An 18,434-nucleotide genomic window follows, 5' to 3' on the forward strand; every position below is an offset into this window, starting at 1 on the left:
ATATGATATATCGGTGCATATAACATGATATAAATTTATATCATATTTTTATTTCATATTTTTATACTTATATAAATCATATAACATGATATAAATTTATTGACAGAATAAAATATCAATAGTCAAAGTAAAAAATCAAACATCAATTACAGCCAAAACAACAACTACAATTATTTAAAAATTGTTGATATTACACATTCATAATACACGTAACCACACTTCACTTGCAACACAAATCTTAATATTATTATGATAAACAACACATGAAACTCCATTGTTATGATGTACCACCACGTGCATAAGCCTGTCTCTCTCTTGTTGTTGGTCGATCCATATCATTATGTATCCTTGATGTTCTATGTCTACCAGCTCTTCGTTTTTCACGTCGACATTGGTTATGGTTTAATTCAAATTCAGCGTCATCCCAATATCCTTCATCTGGTATTGGGATAAATCTTCCTTCATATGTTTTAACATATCGGTGCATACTAAACCACGGCTGCATTAATTCCATCGGGTCCAAACCGTACCACTTTGCTGTACATATGGCATGAGAGCAAGGTATTCCGAAAATTGTCCATTTTCCGCAAGAGCAATCACGAGTACTCAAGTTCACAACTTGTACATGTTCATTATGTCCTAGTCGTCCTCGTGTTACTACGGATGCAGATTTGTCACTGATTTCGTATCTGCTAACACTGTGATTGCTTGATTTGATTGACCATTTCTCGTATTTGTGGAACGCAAAATCAGGCCACGGTTGGTTGTTTGCCACCATATAGGTAATTCTTTCCTTACGATCGAAGAAATATTTTACACAACGTCCAATTTTTAACTGCACAATTGCTGAAATAGGAAGACGTCTTGCACCCTTCAACACACCATTCAAACACTCGGACATATTTGTTGTCATCACACCACGACGCCATCCACCATCATGGGCCATCGTCCACTTCTCACGTGAAATCCCACACAAATATCGATACGCATTCGGGTTAAGGTTTTTAATTGCATCCATTGTGGCATCAAACTTACATATCTGATGTTGAGTGCCCGCTCGCCAACAAAGATCTTTCAAATGAACATTCTTAAACTGATTGTTGAAGTTTGAGCATACATGGCGCAAACAAAAACGATGTACTCCACGAGGAGGTTTGAAATCTGGTACATCATCCACGGCGCTTACAATAGCCCGAAGCCTATCAGAGATAAGACATATACCTATAGCCCCACGAATGACATGTTTGCTTAGATTATCAAGAAACCATTTCCATGAGTCGTACGTCTCTTCATCAACAATCGAAAAAGCCAATGGCAACACCTGATTGTTTGCATCCAATCCCACTGCTATCAACATTTGGTGCTTGTAATTGGTATATAAGTGGGTTCCATCAATGCTAATAACCGTACGACAATGTTCAAACCCATCTAATTATCGCCGAATGCATCTTCATCAATGTCAATACGAATGAATTATTATTCATGTAAGTTATACATATATAGTGGGACGAATGAATTATTAGTCATGTAAGTTATACATATATAGTGGGAAGAAAGCATAAAAAAACAAAAGAGGATTCAATGAATATATTTCAATCAGACATTTGTCCCGGGATTCGCGGTGGTTACTGTAGCGGTCAAGGAGTCGGGGTCTTAAACCCCGACTCCTCGCAAAACACAATTAGCAGTCGGGGTCTCAGACCCCGACTCCTCAATGAAGCGGGGTTACAAACCCCACTTTATCATATTCTTTTAAAATTTTAAAATCTGTTATATTTCTAATATTTTTTTTAATTTATAATATTTATTTAAAAAGCCCCTACATATAATATCTAATCAAAGATTAATATTGTTCCAAATATATATATATATATATATATTTTTTTTCTACTCATTTACTAATATATTTTTATTTAATTAAAGGTATTGTAATTAACTAAATATTGAAAATATAACTCAATAAAAAAGAGTAAAATTGAAATATTATTTGTATAATTGATATTTTCAATTAATTTCTTATATATTTTTTTAAAAAAATCAAATTTATATAATTTAGACGGAGATAATGATAATAACACTTTAAATATTTTATTTACCGACAAAGAACTTCTTGAATTTTGAACAATTAACATGACACGCATTCAAAGAAATGACAAAAGGGCGGTAGATCTAGGTTTGTTTCAACCTACCCGTGCAGGCACTGCCTGCACGGGCAATGAACGGCCCGGATCACTCCACATGAGTGATCCGGGCCCACCTCCATGTAAAAAAAAAAAAAATTGGCTCGAAAAAATCCGAGCCGTTGGATCGACCCCTGCCGGCAGTGCCCGCAGGGGTAGGGTCGACCTAACCTCTATGATGTGTAGCGACCCTATCGGTCTACAATATTCTATTTAATTCATCGATTAAATTTTCGAATCTTGATTATGTTTTTTAACCCAAAATGTTTATTGATATGGTTGTTTAAATTTCTTTGTCTGCCTATTTCCAACTTTTGATCCGAGCTATAATTCAATAATAGTGAGCAATATTCAAGATTTGGCGATTGGGACACTCCCATGGAATTCGCTTCTTGTTTCATGGTTGCTTCTCGTTGATGAGAAGGTCTTTTGTAAGACGATCTCACAAATTTTTATCTGTGAGACAGGTCAACCCTATCGATATTCACAATAAAAAGTAATATTCTTAGCATAAAAAGTAATATTTTTTTCATGGATGACTCAAATAAGAGATCCATTTCACAAAATACGACCCATAAAACCGTCTCATACAAGTTTTTGCCTTTGTTGATTGAAGTCTTTTTATAGTTGAACAAATGGATAAAATTGAAAAAATCTAAAACAAAAATACATATATTTGAGAAGATGGATTTTTCAAATCTTAAATTTATATTTTTTTGATGACGTAGGATTTACAACTATTACCTTTCAGTGCACACTGGGTAAATCATTCAAACAAACGCAATAACTTGCAAACCACATTATTCATGTAAACCACACTAGACAAATCTTGTATGACAAGGTCGCTGAAAAAGGTGTTGGTAGGAGAATAAAATTTATGATCATTGATCAAACTCTTACGTATTCCACCAACTCAAACACCCATGTAGAGATAAATCGATACTTTATTTATTTATACATTAATTACACAAAGTATAATATATTTCAAATGAAACCATTATTGAGTGAATTTGAAATTATCTTAATTAAAATGAAATATTATATAAACATGCAAAGTATATTTGAAGTTTATGATATCTTTTTAAATCTAAAATAACAATAATATATTTAAGTATATTTGAAATCTATGGATTTAAAATCAACCAATCAATTCAAGAGTAGGTCTCTTGTGAGACGGTCTCACGAATCTTTATCCGTGAGACGGTCAACCCTACCGATATTCACAATAAAAAGTAATATTCTTAGCATAAAATGTAATACTTTTTATAAATGACCCAAATAAAATATCAGTATCACAAAATACGACCCGTGAGACCGTCTCACATAAATTTTTGCCTCAATCTAAATACAACATTAATGCTTCAACAACATACTAGAAACTAATTAAAAGAAAGCTTTATTTAAATAGTGTGCTCAGTAGTATAATTTAGTGAAAATTGAATAATTATATCAAGTGAATGTAGCAATTTAGTATTTATTTATCTCCCTATTATTAAGCTTCAATCTTAACTCGTGATATTTAATAAATTTATTTAGTTTTTTTTCTTGAGAAGCTGATGCGATGTCTGAAAAAACAATCTGAAATAGAAGACCAGCCTGAAAAAAAAAAGTTGGCAGGACTTTTAACTCAATTTTGACAAGAACATGCGGAACTGTACAAAGGTAAACATAAAGAATGAAAAAAAAAATCACTTACATCAACAAAATTGTATTAATAATTAGAGTACATCTTTTGTGAGATGATCTTACGAATTTTTATCTGTGAGACGAATTAATCCCACCGATACTCACAATAAAAAATAATACTCTTAACATAAAAATATATATTTTTTCATGAAGTTACCCAAATAAGAAATTTTTTCACAAAATACGATCCATAAAAACGATCCATAAAACCATCTCACACAAATATTTGCTCCATAATTAACATTTACAAGGATCGATTCCACTGTTACATTATATGATATATTCTAACAAAATCTTCTAAAATTTGAATAACTAAAGCCACACTGAAGTTTGACTGAATTTACAGCCAAATAGCTATCCATAATTTTGAGGAACATCATATAAACCAACCATCAAGAAAAGTAGACTGATACCGCATCAGAACAAGCAACAGCACGATCACGGCCGCCACGCCCCACGGCGAGGTGCCACCCTCCGACGGCTGCAAGTAAGACGCCATCTGCCGCCTCTCCCAAGGAGACCTCCCGTAGAACCACCACCCCGGATTCTCAAAACTCGATAGCCACTTCACAGCAAACACAAGAACCAGTGGCACTGCCATCAGCACCCATCCCATGTTTTCTTCTGTGGATTCCACCACAGATTCGTAGGAAACGTACCATTGGAGACCGAGGAAGACGAAGATCAGGGCCAAGATAAGGAGAACTGGATATGGCAGAGGGTTCAGAGAGAAGGCATCTAAGATTGAAGAGGCCGTGCTCCTTCTTTGGTAATTATACATGAGTGCGAGTCTGAATTTGATCACAATTTGATATGTGTTTGTGGACTCATTCTATGGTAGCTGAGAAGGGTGGCCTAACTATTTATAGCACTCAATGGCCTACTTTTTCAAAGTAAAGAGAGTAAGTTATGATTTTGATATGAAAGTTAAAATAAATTTGTTAGAATTTTATTTTTATGTTTATATAATATACTTAAGAAACATAAATGTATATTAAACAATAGTTAAAAAGAGTGGTAATTCTCTTGTGTAAGTATCTCACGAATCTATATCCATGAAATTGATGGACTTGATCAATATTTAATATGAAAAGTAACAAATCTCAAATCATTTTTGACAAAAAAAATAACATATTTAATTCAAATAAGCGTATATTATAAAATATTTTTCATAACATAACTGAAAAAAATCAAGGTGAAAAATAATATTATAAACATAAAAAGTAATATTTTTCATTGGTCAAATGTTTTTCAATCAAATCAACATATAATACATAATATTTATTCATAACTAAAAACAATGATATTTTTACATTGAAAAATAATACTTTGGATATCAAAAAGTTGTAATTTTCATGGATTGACTCGTATCGAAGATCTCTCTCATAAATTTAACCCGTGAGATTGTCTCTGAGGTTTTTGTGAAATAGATAAGAGCTAAAATTATTACTCCAGTTGACTTGACACAGTAATAACCATGCAAATTATTTAGCTATGTGAAAGGTGAATTACAGTAAAATTTAATTTAATTTTTTTAATGTTTTTTTAAGTTCAATTAGTTTGCAATCACTATAGTTTCTATATTACATTGAACAAACTATTATATACGTATGTGTATATGATTTTAATCTAATATAATATATATATATAAGTGAATTTTATGGTTTTTTTTGTGTGTAGATTTTATAAATAGAAAGAAATTCATCAGCATGACGAACGTAAAATGCCCCACAGCTGCGTGGAATTCCCCAGAATGTTGCCGTTTGTTATTGGATTGAGTCCTCTTTTTCCAATTTCTATAACCATCTGCCAAGAAAAAATTGCCTAATTCCCGGACCTACACAAATATGACGATTCATCCTTTTTTTCTTCATAAAATAAAAGGGTTATTAAGGATATCATTATATATTTACGATTTTGACGCATATAAAAAAAAATATAAACAGAAATCATATCAAGCCAATGGTGGTTAAAATCGTCGACCCCATCAGATTATTGGGCCTACTTCACTTCCACCACTCAAGTGATAATTGGTGCCATTTGTTAAGAACAAGTTTGATGGCGTATTCATTATGCTTATAGCCGCACATTTGTTGCTTCTTTTGCTGATTAAAACCCCCATAATTTTAGTGGCCAAGCTTTATGTTGCATAAAAATATGACCCCAAATTCAAAAAAATTAGACTATTACCTAGAGAGCACCAATTAATCAAACATTTCACTATAAATTTGTTGGTCCACGACTTCTTTAAATGTATCTATGTTGAGTTGATTCTAAGTTGCAGGCCCAGATTAAAAGTAAAACAGCAAGTTAAGGGAAGATTTGATCTCTTTAAAACACGAGTAGATTTTAACAATCGTAAATTTCACTTAGAATATGAGGAACAATAGTAAATTTCACTTGAAATATGAGGTGGAGATGGGTTTTATACCCAACAATTATTTTTCTCAAAGAATGTAGCAAAATATTAGAAATTGACACTATTTTACGTAACATGTGTTACAACTCACAATAATATCATAAAAAGTTTCTATTTTCTACTCTTTGAGAGAAGGAAAAGAAACTACTGTACGTCATATTTAAATTTCTATCTCACCCCTCTAACAATAAGCAGGGAATCTCGCGAATTTGACAAGGATAGGGCAATATTTACCTTATGTTAAGGTTCCATGAAGCTCCTGTTGGTATTGGCATGATTTTCCCACATACTCGAAGCATCACCAATCCACATCTCGTTTGAGTAAATGAACAGGTCCATGTTTGTGAAAGATCCGAAGAGAGTGAAATCAAACTTTCCCTTGGAATTGGAAATTAAGTTTGTAATCATGTTGTAAGGCTGCCAGAGTGCTTCTGCAAGGTCCCTCTGTAAAAACAAGACAGCAATGTTAAGGCACACGCATCACTAAATTCTTGCTTTTATTTTGTGTTGCGAAGCACTTAGCTGGTGTTTAAATATGAAATTTAATACAACAGAAATGTTCACCTTCAAAATTGGTGTGAAGAAGTTGAAGATCCTCCACTGAGCAGGAGTCCACTAAAGCATAGATGCCAGGTTTCAATGCTTCATCAACTTCCCTGAAAAGATGGAAAAACAAGCTTCATTTATTGCAAGCGACCATGTGTGGATGTGAATGGCAGAAATGGAACCATCGCAGTTAAGATATAGCAAACTGAAGATGCAGATTAGAAAAGCACCTTCTTATGCCTCTTTTAGCTGGTCCATATCCACAATAAACCCATATGTAGCGGGACAAAAACTTAAATGCATGTAGCCCAAATACTTCCTTCTCCTGTCGTACCTGTAGTATACAGCAGATGAGTAAATTCACCGCAATAAAACACATAAACAGCAGGCTGGAGATACGTCTACATATACAACAGGAGATACAGCTGATGTGGCTGTGACATTTTTCAGCCCAGCCATACAAAATATAACTTAAACTCGACCCTATTAAATGTCCCACCATTCTAACAAGGTGTTTAATGTTTCAAGAAAGGCTGTCCATTCTCTCGATTCTTGGAAAGATTCTAAATTTCATAAAAAATAATTTTTTTGACATTCACTCAAAATAGGCGTATATTATAAAATATTTTTCCATAACATAATTAACAAAAAATGATATTTTTGCTATGAAAAATAATATTTTAAACATAAAACATCAAATATTTTTCAATCAAATCAGCATATATTACAGAATATTTTTTCATAACATAACTAATAAACAATGATATCTACATTGAAAAATAATATTTTGGACATAAAAAGTCATACTTCGGAAATATTCTAAATTTATAAGCAAGAAGATTGAAAAACGCTAGAAAATAAGAAAATTCTCAGCCAAAAACCTTTCTACCCACCATGCAGTTGTTTTTGGCACTACGTAAATCAGTCACTTCTCAAATGACTAACTTAAATGTTAGCTGCGGATGGACCGACTCTAACAGCAATAACAAGCAAAGAAAGATCACACACATTAGGGTCATTTAGAAAGCCAAAGTTGGTGTCAAGATGCATCACTCACAATGATGCGATGCAATTACAAGTCAAATAATCAACAGAATTTCATAGTAGGGACACCAATGAACACAGATAATAACTAGCAAAGAATGCTGCCAGGCTGCGAGATGTATTGATAAAACAAACCTCTTCATACACTCTCCGTAGGCTACTGGCACATTCTACTGCCTTGCTTACTTCCCACGCGTAACTGGCTCTTTCAACAACTGGATCGGTATTCACTATCTCCAAGCTATGAAGAAGAACACTAACTGAATCTTCAAGAAGAGATATGAACTGCCGGGTCTCACTATCAATGAAGAGGAAAGGGATTAAGATTAATAAAGACGTGTTTTGGTGTGTGTGTTTCAGAAAGTTAGTACAGGGGGATGACAAGGGTTCAGAAACAAGGAGAATACTTTTTGTGATGCTTAAGAGTGGTGCACAACAGACGACAACATGCAGAATATAGCTCTGTTGAAAATTTTTGGTCAGCATTACTTTTGGTTCCAGATGCAGTTCTAACCGGAGCTTCAGAGATCTGAAGACTGAGAAAATATTGAAAGAGTGGCGCAGGAACACGCAGGGACTGTGCAATATGGTAAGCCTCTACTCGGAAGAAGGAGGGTTTTCCATAAATTTTTGTCAGTACTTCAACACACATGAGAACAACCGATCCAGGATCAGGACCCCCATAAGCCTTGATGGAATCAACACATCCACGAAAGATACTCGGGGCCTGCAAATGCAATATGACATTGAAAAGACATGCAACAAAGCTCTGGATGTGTCTTTTGATCATACTCAAACGTCTATGTCCTGCAAACCACAGAAACAGAAAACGGAACATCAATAAAATGATACACCAAGTAGACAACACAAAATCCAATGGCTGGTTGAGTGAACTTGTTTTAAATCCATCGAGCCTCCCAACATAGGTATGAATAGTTAGAGAAGCCAGCAGAGAGGGTCAAGCATGACTGTTGATACGGAATATAAGACAGCATGCCCAGAAGTGCCACACCAGAACAAAGAGTTGGCGGAAAAGCTATTTAGGGTAAAATTGGCAGCATGATTTTTTGTTCTCAAACTTTATCCAAGTTATTGTCACCCACCCACCCCCCATCCACCGTGAAGCCTTTCACCTACCAATCACATCAACCTTAACAGATGGATAGTAAGGTCATTTCTTAGAAAGTAGTAAATCGAAGTAGAAAAGTAAACTGATTGCAGGAATACAACACATAAGGAAATCAAGGCCAAATGATCATTTCAATAAACCGTCCTTCCCTTAAATGATGGTGAAAAATGATGCTTACAACAAACCCCTTGCATGTAAACAAAATGCAATAGCAATGACAGCTCAAATAATTAAAACATTGCACCATAAACAAGATGCAATAACAGCCGTACAGATTTTCAGAATTACCTGTTACAAATTCGAAGTAGAAAAGTAAACTGATTGCAGGAATACAACACATAAGGAAATCAAGGCCAAATGATCATTTTCAATAAACCGTCCATCCCTTAAATGATGGTGAAAAATGATGCGTATAAAAAATCCCTTGCATGTAAACAAAATGCAATAGCAATGACAGCTCAAATAATTAAAACATTGCACCATAAACAAGATGCAATAACAGCCGCACTGGTTTTCAGAATTACCTGTTACAAATTCGAAGCAGAAAAGTTAACTGATTGCAGGAATACAACACATAAGGAAATCAAGGCCAAATGATCATTTCAATAAACCGTCCATCCCTTAAATGATGGGGAAAAATGATGCTTATAACAAACCCCTTGCATGTAAACAAAATGCAATAGCAATGACAGCTCAAATAATTAAAACATTGCACCATAAACAAGATGCAATAACAGCCGTACTGATTTTCAGAATTACCTGTTACAAATTCGAGAATCAAATACAAGCAATCAACTCCTGCTGCCAAATCAGCGGAAATCTTTCCTCCATCGGAACTTCCACAACGTATTTCATAATTTGTCATCAAGCCTTCCTGCACCCCAACTAAAGCTCTCTCTACAGCCTGAATGGCTGATAGTAAGTGCAACTCAGATGATTTCCTGATATATGATGTGAATGATATCCTCAGCCTTCCCTTCAGCTCGATCAGTTTACTTGTTTCCTGATAAAGATAAGATTCCACAGTACTAGCCAACATTTTGACATGCAATCCTCTCTCCTGAGAAGTTAATGTTGCTTCCTTTCCCTGTAAAGAAATGCATTTTCCAATTGCCATAATGTGTAAGCCAACCAGCTTGACATACAAACCTCTGGACGATGAAGGATCAAATTGTGAAAAGTAACTGCCCAACTCTTCAAGAAACTTGACAACACCAAGTAACCAAACAAAGGCGAATTGATTGGTCATTTCATAATTGCTTGAGAATTCCAAGAGTACATGTTGAGAAATGTTTACTACAATAGGAAACCAGCCCCAAGATATTGAATTAAGGTTGATCTGCAAATTCAATCTCAAAACAGCTGAACAAGCAATAAAAAGTTGTTGGAGAAAGAATCCCACATCAGCATTTTCACCCCTCAAAAGCTCCAACAATAAATTCTTCTTCACGCAATTTTTCTCAAGTTGAACCTCAGTCAACAAAGCTTCAAGCTTAGTGATTGCAGGGTGGGGTGCTCTCTTCAAATTACACTCCACAATATCACCCTTTATATCAGATGATATCATTTTTTCATTAGGGTGCATCACTCCCTCACCTGAAGCATCAGTGGAACAATCATAGCCACCAGTTGAGGACTCTCTAGTTCCCAATACATTATTGTCGCATATTGGCATATTGAGAACTGTATCTTCCTCAAGCAAAACAGCTTTTAAGCAAAAAATTATGAAATTGACACACGTATGAACCCATGAATCAATTTTGGTCATCAGGTCAGCATTAAGACGAGAAAGCTTTATTCTGAGATCACAATTGACTGCATTTATGTCAACTAACGCGGAAGCCAAGCCCCAAAAAAGTCCCTGGTAACAAGCCATTATAGCTGAGAATTTATTTAGATCCTGAAATCCAGCTAAACGTTCTAATTTCTTGTCTACACATGTATCCACAAAATTGTCCAGTGAGTTTTTTAGAAATTCTTCCAATATTTTAGCTAAATGGATGACACTTTTCCCTGCAACCAAATTCTCATGGTGATTCACTACACCGGTGCACTCTGATAGGTCAGACTCCTTGGTGTTCAGCTTCAATTCTTTTCTCTTTCGATGAAGCTTCTTCGAGGATATGTAGGAGTTAAATGCGCGTGCGAATTTATCCCTACTTACTATTAGCAGTGCATTAGATGTATGATCCATCAGGGAACAACTAGGAAATTGCATTTCAAAGGAAGTATCTTCTTGAAATGCACATCGAAATCCAATAACCACAAACAATGACTTTGGAAGCCAGGATAGAGGAAATGAGTATTCAGGAAGTTTGGAGGGGAGTTCAGGTTGTCCATTGATGTTTTCTTTGTAAGAAGCTGCCGTTAAATTTTTGAGAACCCTTCGACATAATACAAATAATCTGAAGATCTCGAGAGTACTTTGCATATTCAATGCACCATGCCACCGTAACAAGCTTCCAACCAGGAGCCTGTATTGCAAGGATACTAATTATTCCGTCAATGTTGGAGGAAAAGATGAGAATAATTGACAGAAAACGTCAAATAAAGGCATTATTTAGGTTCAAAATTCATAGTATCAAGGGTAATTTCCAAGTGTACAAGTAGATGGAGCATATCCTAAAAGTTGGGTGGCCCTTTCCTTCATCTTATCAAATAATTCATTAATAACAGTCACATGTATTTTTTTTTATTATATCATCCCTTGTGCGCAGGCGCAGACACTCACCATTCACCCATCAACAAAAAGAAGAAGAGTAAAGGCACCAATTCTAAATAGGTGCAAAAAATAAGATATGACCTTTGTTCAGAAGCTGCTACATGAAAACAATCCCACCCATGTCAGAAAATTGCCAGTTTTGAATTGTGCTGTGTACAAATCACAATGTTAAACTGATGCATAGAGGGCTCTAATAAAATTAAAAACCTACATACTTTTATGAAGTATTGACTCCTAATTTTTATTCCAGACATGTAGCAATCAAGAACAGTGAATCTCCTGTCCTGACTATTTCCAGAAGTAGCAGATAACTCCACACAAGAAAACATTACATGTACCTATCTTTCGATTTCAACAACAGAGAAACCATCTCGAATGATGAACACAGTAGTCAATTACAAGGGATTGCCATGTAAATCAGTTAGAATATGTAAGGAAATTAAAATTCAACAATATACCTCTCGAGGTTGAGGATACAGGTGATATATAATGATGATGATCTCAATCTGAAATAGTCTTCAGGCATCCACATCAAAAGGGTAAGCAAAGACTGACATTTAGAAAAGTTGACATTAAAATGTTCACTGCAAGATTCATCTGGAACTGTGTTGGATTTTGTTCGTGGAAAATAACCAATTCCTTCAGTAGATAAATTCCCAAACGCATAAATAACGTCATCCCAATCAGGCGATTCACTCAGATCAACTTCAGGTGTAACAGATAAGAATAACGCTGACTTCTGCAAAATTGTGCAAAACCTTGATGCCATGTACCTGCAAACAAACTACAATGGCAAACAGTTAGGACATAACATGGTTAGAGGAAAACACCCACAAGTTGCAAAGAGGTAATAAAGGAAAATGGAAGCAAATAAGATGCATGTAAGTAGCAGTCTGCACAAATGTCCTTGCAATATCAGTGAGAATTTTTCAGGAAGCACTATAAATCCTAGAAGAGCCAATTTTCCATGTCTTAAGTCATTTATATTCTATGGATATGCTACAGTCCCTCTTTCAAAGCCAGATTTTGAATTTCATTAATGCTAAAAGACTTCCTAGTAGGCTAGAGACAAAGTACAAGAACATGTTTTTGAAGAAGGCAGCTTCCTAAAATAATTTATTCAGCTAATCTGCTTCAGTGACCTATAATAAATATATGGTTCATCTCGTAAGAAGTTTTTCTCGGTCCACAGCTGGATGACTACAAAATTTTCAACTAGATGTCTGTAGTCTGTACAAGGTCTAACAATTAAAATAGTGTGCATAGAGGAAAATAATTTAGAAAGGACAGGAGAGAAGAATTGCTGACATTCTCCTAGATATTACCATACCCTTTGTTCATATGTGATGGTGTTTCTCAGAAACTCCAGTGCAATTTGATGCGCACTTACTTTCTTCATGTGGCCAGGCTTGCCGATATTATGAAGTCTAGAGAGATCAACAGCATTTCTTACATCGGAAATGGAAGCCTTAATCAGAAGGGAGAGAAAATTCTTCAATTCCTTCCTGGTGGCATGAGAGTACCATACATCAACATTTTGGCAGATGATCCACCACAATGCACATGGCAACGATTTTTCATTAATGAAACCTACAGAAAAATTCAGACCATTATTGCTCAGGCATTGGATGAATTTGTCATCAATTCCAGCATCAACTGAGGAAGTAGATATCAAGTCCTTAGATACTGACGAAAGAAATTCCATCACGAATTTTGTCAGGTCTGCAGCTTCTTCCTTCATTTCTGAGACGTGCCTGGTCCATTTCCGAATTCTCTTAGGAAATGAAGACAGACCAGCCTCATCTTTCAACTTTGGCTGATTACAAGTTTGATTCCAGTGAAGCACATATTCAGAAGACGCTATCAACTTATTCAGATCAACAAGTCTCATAGTAGCCATGGCATTTAATATATAGACCAAAGGTGGACAAAGCACTGCTGAATTTTGAATACAAATGCTCGAGAAAGAACGTATAACATCAAGGAAAGAACCTGAAGGTTGGAGGATCAAAGAAAAAGAGCCTTTGTCAGCCAAGCCAGACAACTCTAACCAATCCCTGGCAGAGTGCAGGGTAAATGAATCACCTATTAGTCTAGACATCTTTTTTGATGTAGCAGGAGGTATCAGGCTGATCACTTGCCGAAATAAGCTTCTGCAGGACAACAACAAACGACACAAGAACACCAGAATCCAGCACGTGGACACATTCTTACATTCAGTGCTATTATGTGAAGCTCTTCCATCAACAACAATGGAGAAATTTTTGATAGTATAAGACTGTAGGGGAACCACATTACTCAGACTAGAACTTATCATTTCTATCAAATTCTTAACAGAAACACCGACAAGATAACTATTCCCAGAATTGATAGTTATCGAGTCCAAAATGATCACGTACACCTCAGACAAGGCCTTGCCTAAGGTTTCAGCTCGCAAATCGAAGTGCTCAGAGTTAAAACACAGCAGTTTTGGTTTAGAAATTTCATCTGCACCAGCCAACTGATGCTCAAACTTCATCCACTCTACTGATTCCATAATATCAGAACTTAACTGGTGAATGCATTCGGCAGTTTGCCCTTCTGGTATAGTTTTAATAGCATTACTGAGGGAGAGCCTAAATTCTAATGAGCATAAAAGCATGTTTATCGCATTCGAATAGGAAGAATGGTGCAATGGAGTCCATGATTCATCATCCCCAAGAATTGACATAGACCGCCTCACTGCTTTACAAAGCGCAAATATAGAAGAATTCACCTACAATAGCACAATATATTAGTACAGAAATTAAAATACAAAGTCCAGCATCAAAACAAAACCCCCCCGCTCCCCGTAAAAAAAAAAGCAAAATTTGAGTGCAGAATATCAAGAAAGAGAGAATACAGTTCATACTTCCTTTTTCATGTTAAAGAAAATCAAGTATTACCTTTAAAAGAAAACCAAGTCAGAGAAATACAGTTGAAATCATAGCTATCGGATTAAATGATAAGACGTCTGTTTCTCGAAAAGGCAAAAGGCAATGAATGCATCATCTACTCCTAAACATGTTTTAATTGTAGACCATTCCGGAATTAAGAAACTCACACTTCAAATCAAAAGAAAGCATGCAACTAAAATACGGCTTATATCTCGATTTTGTAAGGCAGTACACTTTAATAATTTCCATAACCTTCTATGATTACGTGAATTTATAAGAGATTAAAACAGGAGGTTCTTGCACCAAAATCAAATTGTCAGTGACCAAAGTTGTACATGTGAAAATTTTCAAACCTGCCGAAGTTCGCTATACAGATCAATTAGTCTGCATCCCAGAGTCAATATCTCAAAGGACAGAACAGGTTGATCAAAAACATCCGTTGATCGATAGCTGCAGTTCATAGAGGTCAAAACCAAAGTCCATAATTTCTCTAGATCATCTCCAACAACCTCATACTCGATATTTAATAAATGATGCGTGGTGATAATAAGCTCCTTTCTTGCAGAAACCAGTAATTCTCTAAGTGATCTCTCATCTGAACCATAACATGATAGCTTTGGGTGAGTGATTTTGGCAAATAATAACATGACCACGTCATATATTACCTTCAGAAATTTCCTGGAAGCCCCATCAGAGGTATCCTCTAATCTGAGGTATACCTTCTCAGTAAACACACTGTCTAGCAACATACTGATGGATCTTAGTGTGTTGGAACTATTCAATAATACAGATACTTCATCAACATCAGATTGAAGAAATGTATTTACATTTGCCAATAAATATTCCATGATCTGAGCAAAAAAATTAAAAACGCAATTCCGCAGTTCTGCATTCATGACATGGCACTCAGAATTCTCTTTCGTAATTACTATTCTGCTCTGAGAAATTTCACTTGGAACTCGACCAGTCGATCTGACATCAGATTGCCTAAAAACTCCTACACTGAATGAAGCTCCTTTATGCTTTGCAATGCAGCTAACAAACAAGTGAAGCAGCTGTCCTAAACCAATTAGTGCAGACTTATTTGTCTCCACCATTGTTTCCACTTTATTGAATAGATGTCTATGATAACTTTTATTGACCAATATATCCTCCCCAGGTGTAGCATCAGAAGCATTTATGTATCTAACAATACTTTGTAAGCTGACAAATCCATCAATATGAGTGGAGTGGAATATCCCATGGGCTAAAACATCTTTAATCAATTTGGATAAATTATTTTTCCATTCAATATTATTTCCACAAGGATCACAATGCAGTACATGTAACAAGTGCAGTAAAGGTTCAAAAAGCTTATCAATGAAATCGCGGAAACCATTTTTACGCGTTGGATGAACCCTCAAAAATTTGGCAAATGGCTCCAGCAAACAATAAGATAATTGCAAGACGAAATTTCCCAGCTTGCTGCCAACAAGTTGGCCCTGGATAATTTTCAAGATGACTTCAAGTAATTCATCAATGACAAGTATCCACAAGTCTAAATTTTCATTTGCAACTCCGCCATGGAATGAGAAGATAAACTTCATACAGCCAAGAACAACATCATAAAACTCCAGTTGCTCATCAGAAAGTGTTCCAGCATGGCAAGAGGAAACATTTACATAAGATGATGCATCCATTGTAATGCAACGAACTACCCGTAAAAAATCCTTTGAACAGGTCAATGAAATATGAAGGTCTTTTGACTGCTCCAAGCAGAAATGTAAAATTTTCCAGCATCTAAAATCCAAATATGACCCGGAAGTATTAAACTTACATTTGTTTTCTTCATGCCTTATTTTCTTTTCAGAAGCAATTAATACTGAATGAACCCAGTTATTCAGGTAAACTAATGTCCTCGAAGTGTTCATCACCTGCGAACACCGACTAGTATCATACATTTCCCCGACACTGCTTGTTTTTGCATAATCAAATGCTAAACCAACCTTCCTGCATTGTATTTCTGTTTTCATCAAAAACTTATCATATATCCAGCAAACATCTAATTTCCAAAACACTAAAAAAGAGCCCTATAATAAAAATAAGTTTGAGGCAAAAATACAATATCATTTTCTTTAAAAAAATATGATTAGAAAGGTAGATTGTGTAAAAGCATAAACCGAAAAAAGTGCAATATTTGTTTTTATTTTCCAGAGACTATTTCTCATCCTCCAAAAAAAAAAACAAATACTATCATTTATATTTATTATTTTTCTTCAAAACAAATTTTCCCTCTTTTTCACATCAGTCATCACAAAACATAATTATATTTTTCTCCATCGTTTACCAAAAATACTGTATCATCATATCATATTATAAACCAAGTTATATTATTTTGAAAATTATTAAATAAGTTTATCCAACCATTCCTGACATGATTTGACAACCAATTAACAAAGTACGTTTACCCAAAACAAAACCTACCTTTTGTTTTCCCAAAACATCATCCCATAAACAATCCTTAAAATTCTTACCCCAAAACTCCCGAAATAAAACCAAACATTGCAATTATTTCTCTCGTTAAAATTTCAGCAGGGACAATTAATAAAAGTTTTATAAAGAATTAGGAATTTAAGCATATCATAAAGCAAACTATCCACACTAAGAAACTAGTGGCCTGTAGTTTTTTTCACTGTAATGCGTTTCTGGTAGATAAAATCATGCCCAAATGATAAATACAAACTATATTTCATCACTTCCGGAGTGCCAAGATTGGCAGTAGGCACCATTGAAGGTACAAGCATCTCAGGGTATGATCGACTAATAGCAATTCCTAACGCTCTTCACACTGCTAGTTGGAACACCGTGCAGTATAACATGAATAATGGCACAATGCTGGTAAAGCTGAAGTTTTTATTTTCATAATTTTTAAAAGTGATAAAAGTGTATAGAAATTTGTAATTTTACAGTTACACAAGCATTGAGAAGCGACACAAACAACAAAAACCCAGTTAACCCAAAAAAGGGTACCTTAAAAGGTTGATATTTTTGTCCTGGAGCGACAAAATTAGCTGCAAATTCCTCCATGGAGAACCTTCTTTGAGGTAGATGCTTCCTTCGTCGTTTTCCTCCACTCTTTGACAGGAAAAACGAAGTTTTGAAGGTTCTCCGCGGAGATGGCGCTCTTCTTGTTCTGCTTCGACATCGTCCGCGATAAATTTCTTCCTTTTCCTGATTTTATTCTTCTCTATATAGTGTTTTTGGGGTTCGGAATTCATGTCTTCTACCTCCATCGTTGGTTGCTGATTTTGCTTATACAGAGGTCGTGGAGGGAATAATTGGGGTTTAGGGTTTTACTTCAATTCTTCATAGCATGAGTAAGTCCAATTAAATAATCATAAAAACTAGTTCTTAAACCCTCAATTTTTTGGCACGTATATTCAATTCGATTTCATTTATGAAAAATATTATTATCTATGTTAAAATTACACAAAAATTCTTGTGAGATAGTCTCAAAATCAATTTTATGAGACGAATTTCTATTTGAATTATCCATGAAGAAATATTAGTGTTTATGTCAAATGTATAAATTTTATTGTAAATATGAATAAGGTTGATCCGTCTCACGAATAAAGATCTGTGAGATCGTCTCACAAAAAACATACTCTCAAAAAATATTTATTTTCTTTATAAATATGGACCGAATTAATATGTCTCATAAATATAAATCTGTTAAATTATCTCACAATGAGATTATTTATATCTTTATAAAACTAAACCTACTTAATTAAATATCCTAAATACTATATTTTAA

At 34.9% G+C, this 18,434-nt stretch overlaps 3 protein-coding genes across 4 annotated transcripts; all 3 read right to left on the reverse strand.

The window, feature by feature from the left end:
• Positions 1-277: 277 nt before the first annotated feature.
• Positions 278-1,357, reverse strand: LOC142525817 (uncharacterized). Its single transcript, XM_075630106.1, has one exon. It carries the CDS (start codon positions 1,355-1,357, stop codon positions 278-280), a length of 1,080 nt encoding a protein of 359 aa, XP_075486221.1.
• A 2,420-nt stretch (positions 1,358-3,777) lies between these two features.
• LOC142526892 (uncharacterized) lies at positions 3,778-4,738 on the reverse strand. The gene has a single exon (XM_075631541.1). The coding sequence runs from the start codon at positions 4,645-4,647 to the stop codon at positions 4,243-4,245; it is 405 nt and encodes a 134-aa protein (XP_075487656.1). The 5' UTR covers positions 4,648-4,738; the 3' UTR covers positions 3,778-4,242.
• A 1,541-nt stretch (positions 4,739-6,279) lies between these two features.
• Positions 6,280-17,990, reverse strand: LOC142528020 (uncharacterized). Of its 2 annotated transcripts, none has more exons than XM_075633050.1 (10): positions 17,651-17,990; positions 14,995-16,630; positions 13,057-14,481; positions 12,185-12,510; positions 9,764-11,478; positions 8,283-8,682; positions 8,011-8,173; positions 7,062-7,165; positions 6,850-6,941; positions 6,280-6,729 (listed from the first exon to the last, which is right to left on the reverse strand). In XM_075633050.1, the coding sequence occupies exons 1-10, from the start codon at positions 17,911-17,913 to the stop codon at positions 6,653-6,655; spliced, it is 6,201 nt and encodes a 2,066-aa protein (XP_075489165.1). In that variant the 5' UTR covers positions 17,914-17,990; the 3' UTR covers positions 6,280-6,652. The 2 variants fall into 2 exon arrangements, with proteins under 2 accessions (XP_075489165.1, XP_075489166.1); XM_075633051.1 differs by having other exon boundaries at positions 14,995-16,643; positions 17,651-17,786.
• Between the last annotated feature and the right edge of the window lie 444 nt (positions 17,991-18,434).

The sequence above is a fragment of the Primulina tabacum genome, chromosome 15, assembly GCF_025594145.1.
Source record: "Primulina tabacum isolate GXHZ01 chromosome 15, ASM2559414v2, whole genome shotgun sequence".
NCBI lineage: Eukaryota > Viridiplantae > Streptophyta > Magnoliopsida > Lamiales > Gesneriaceae > Primulina > Primulina tabacum.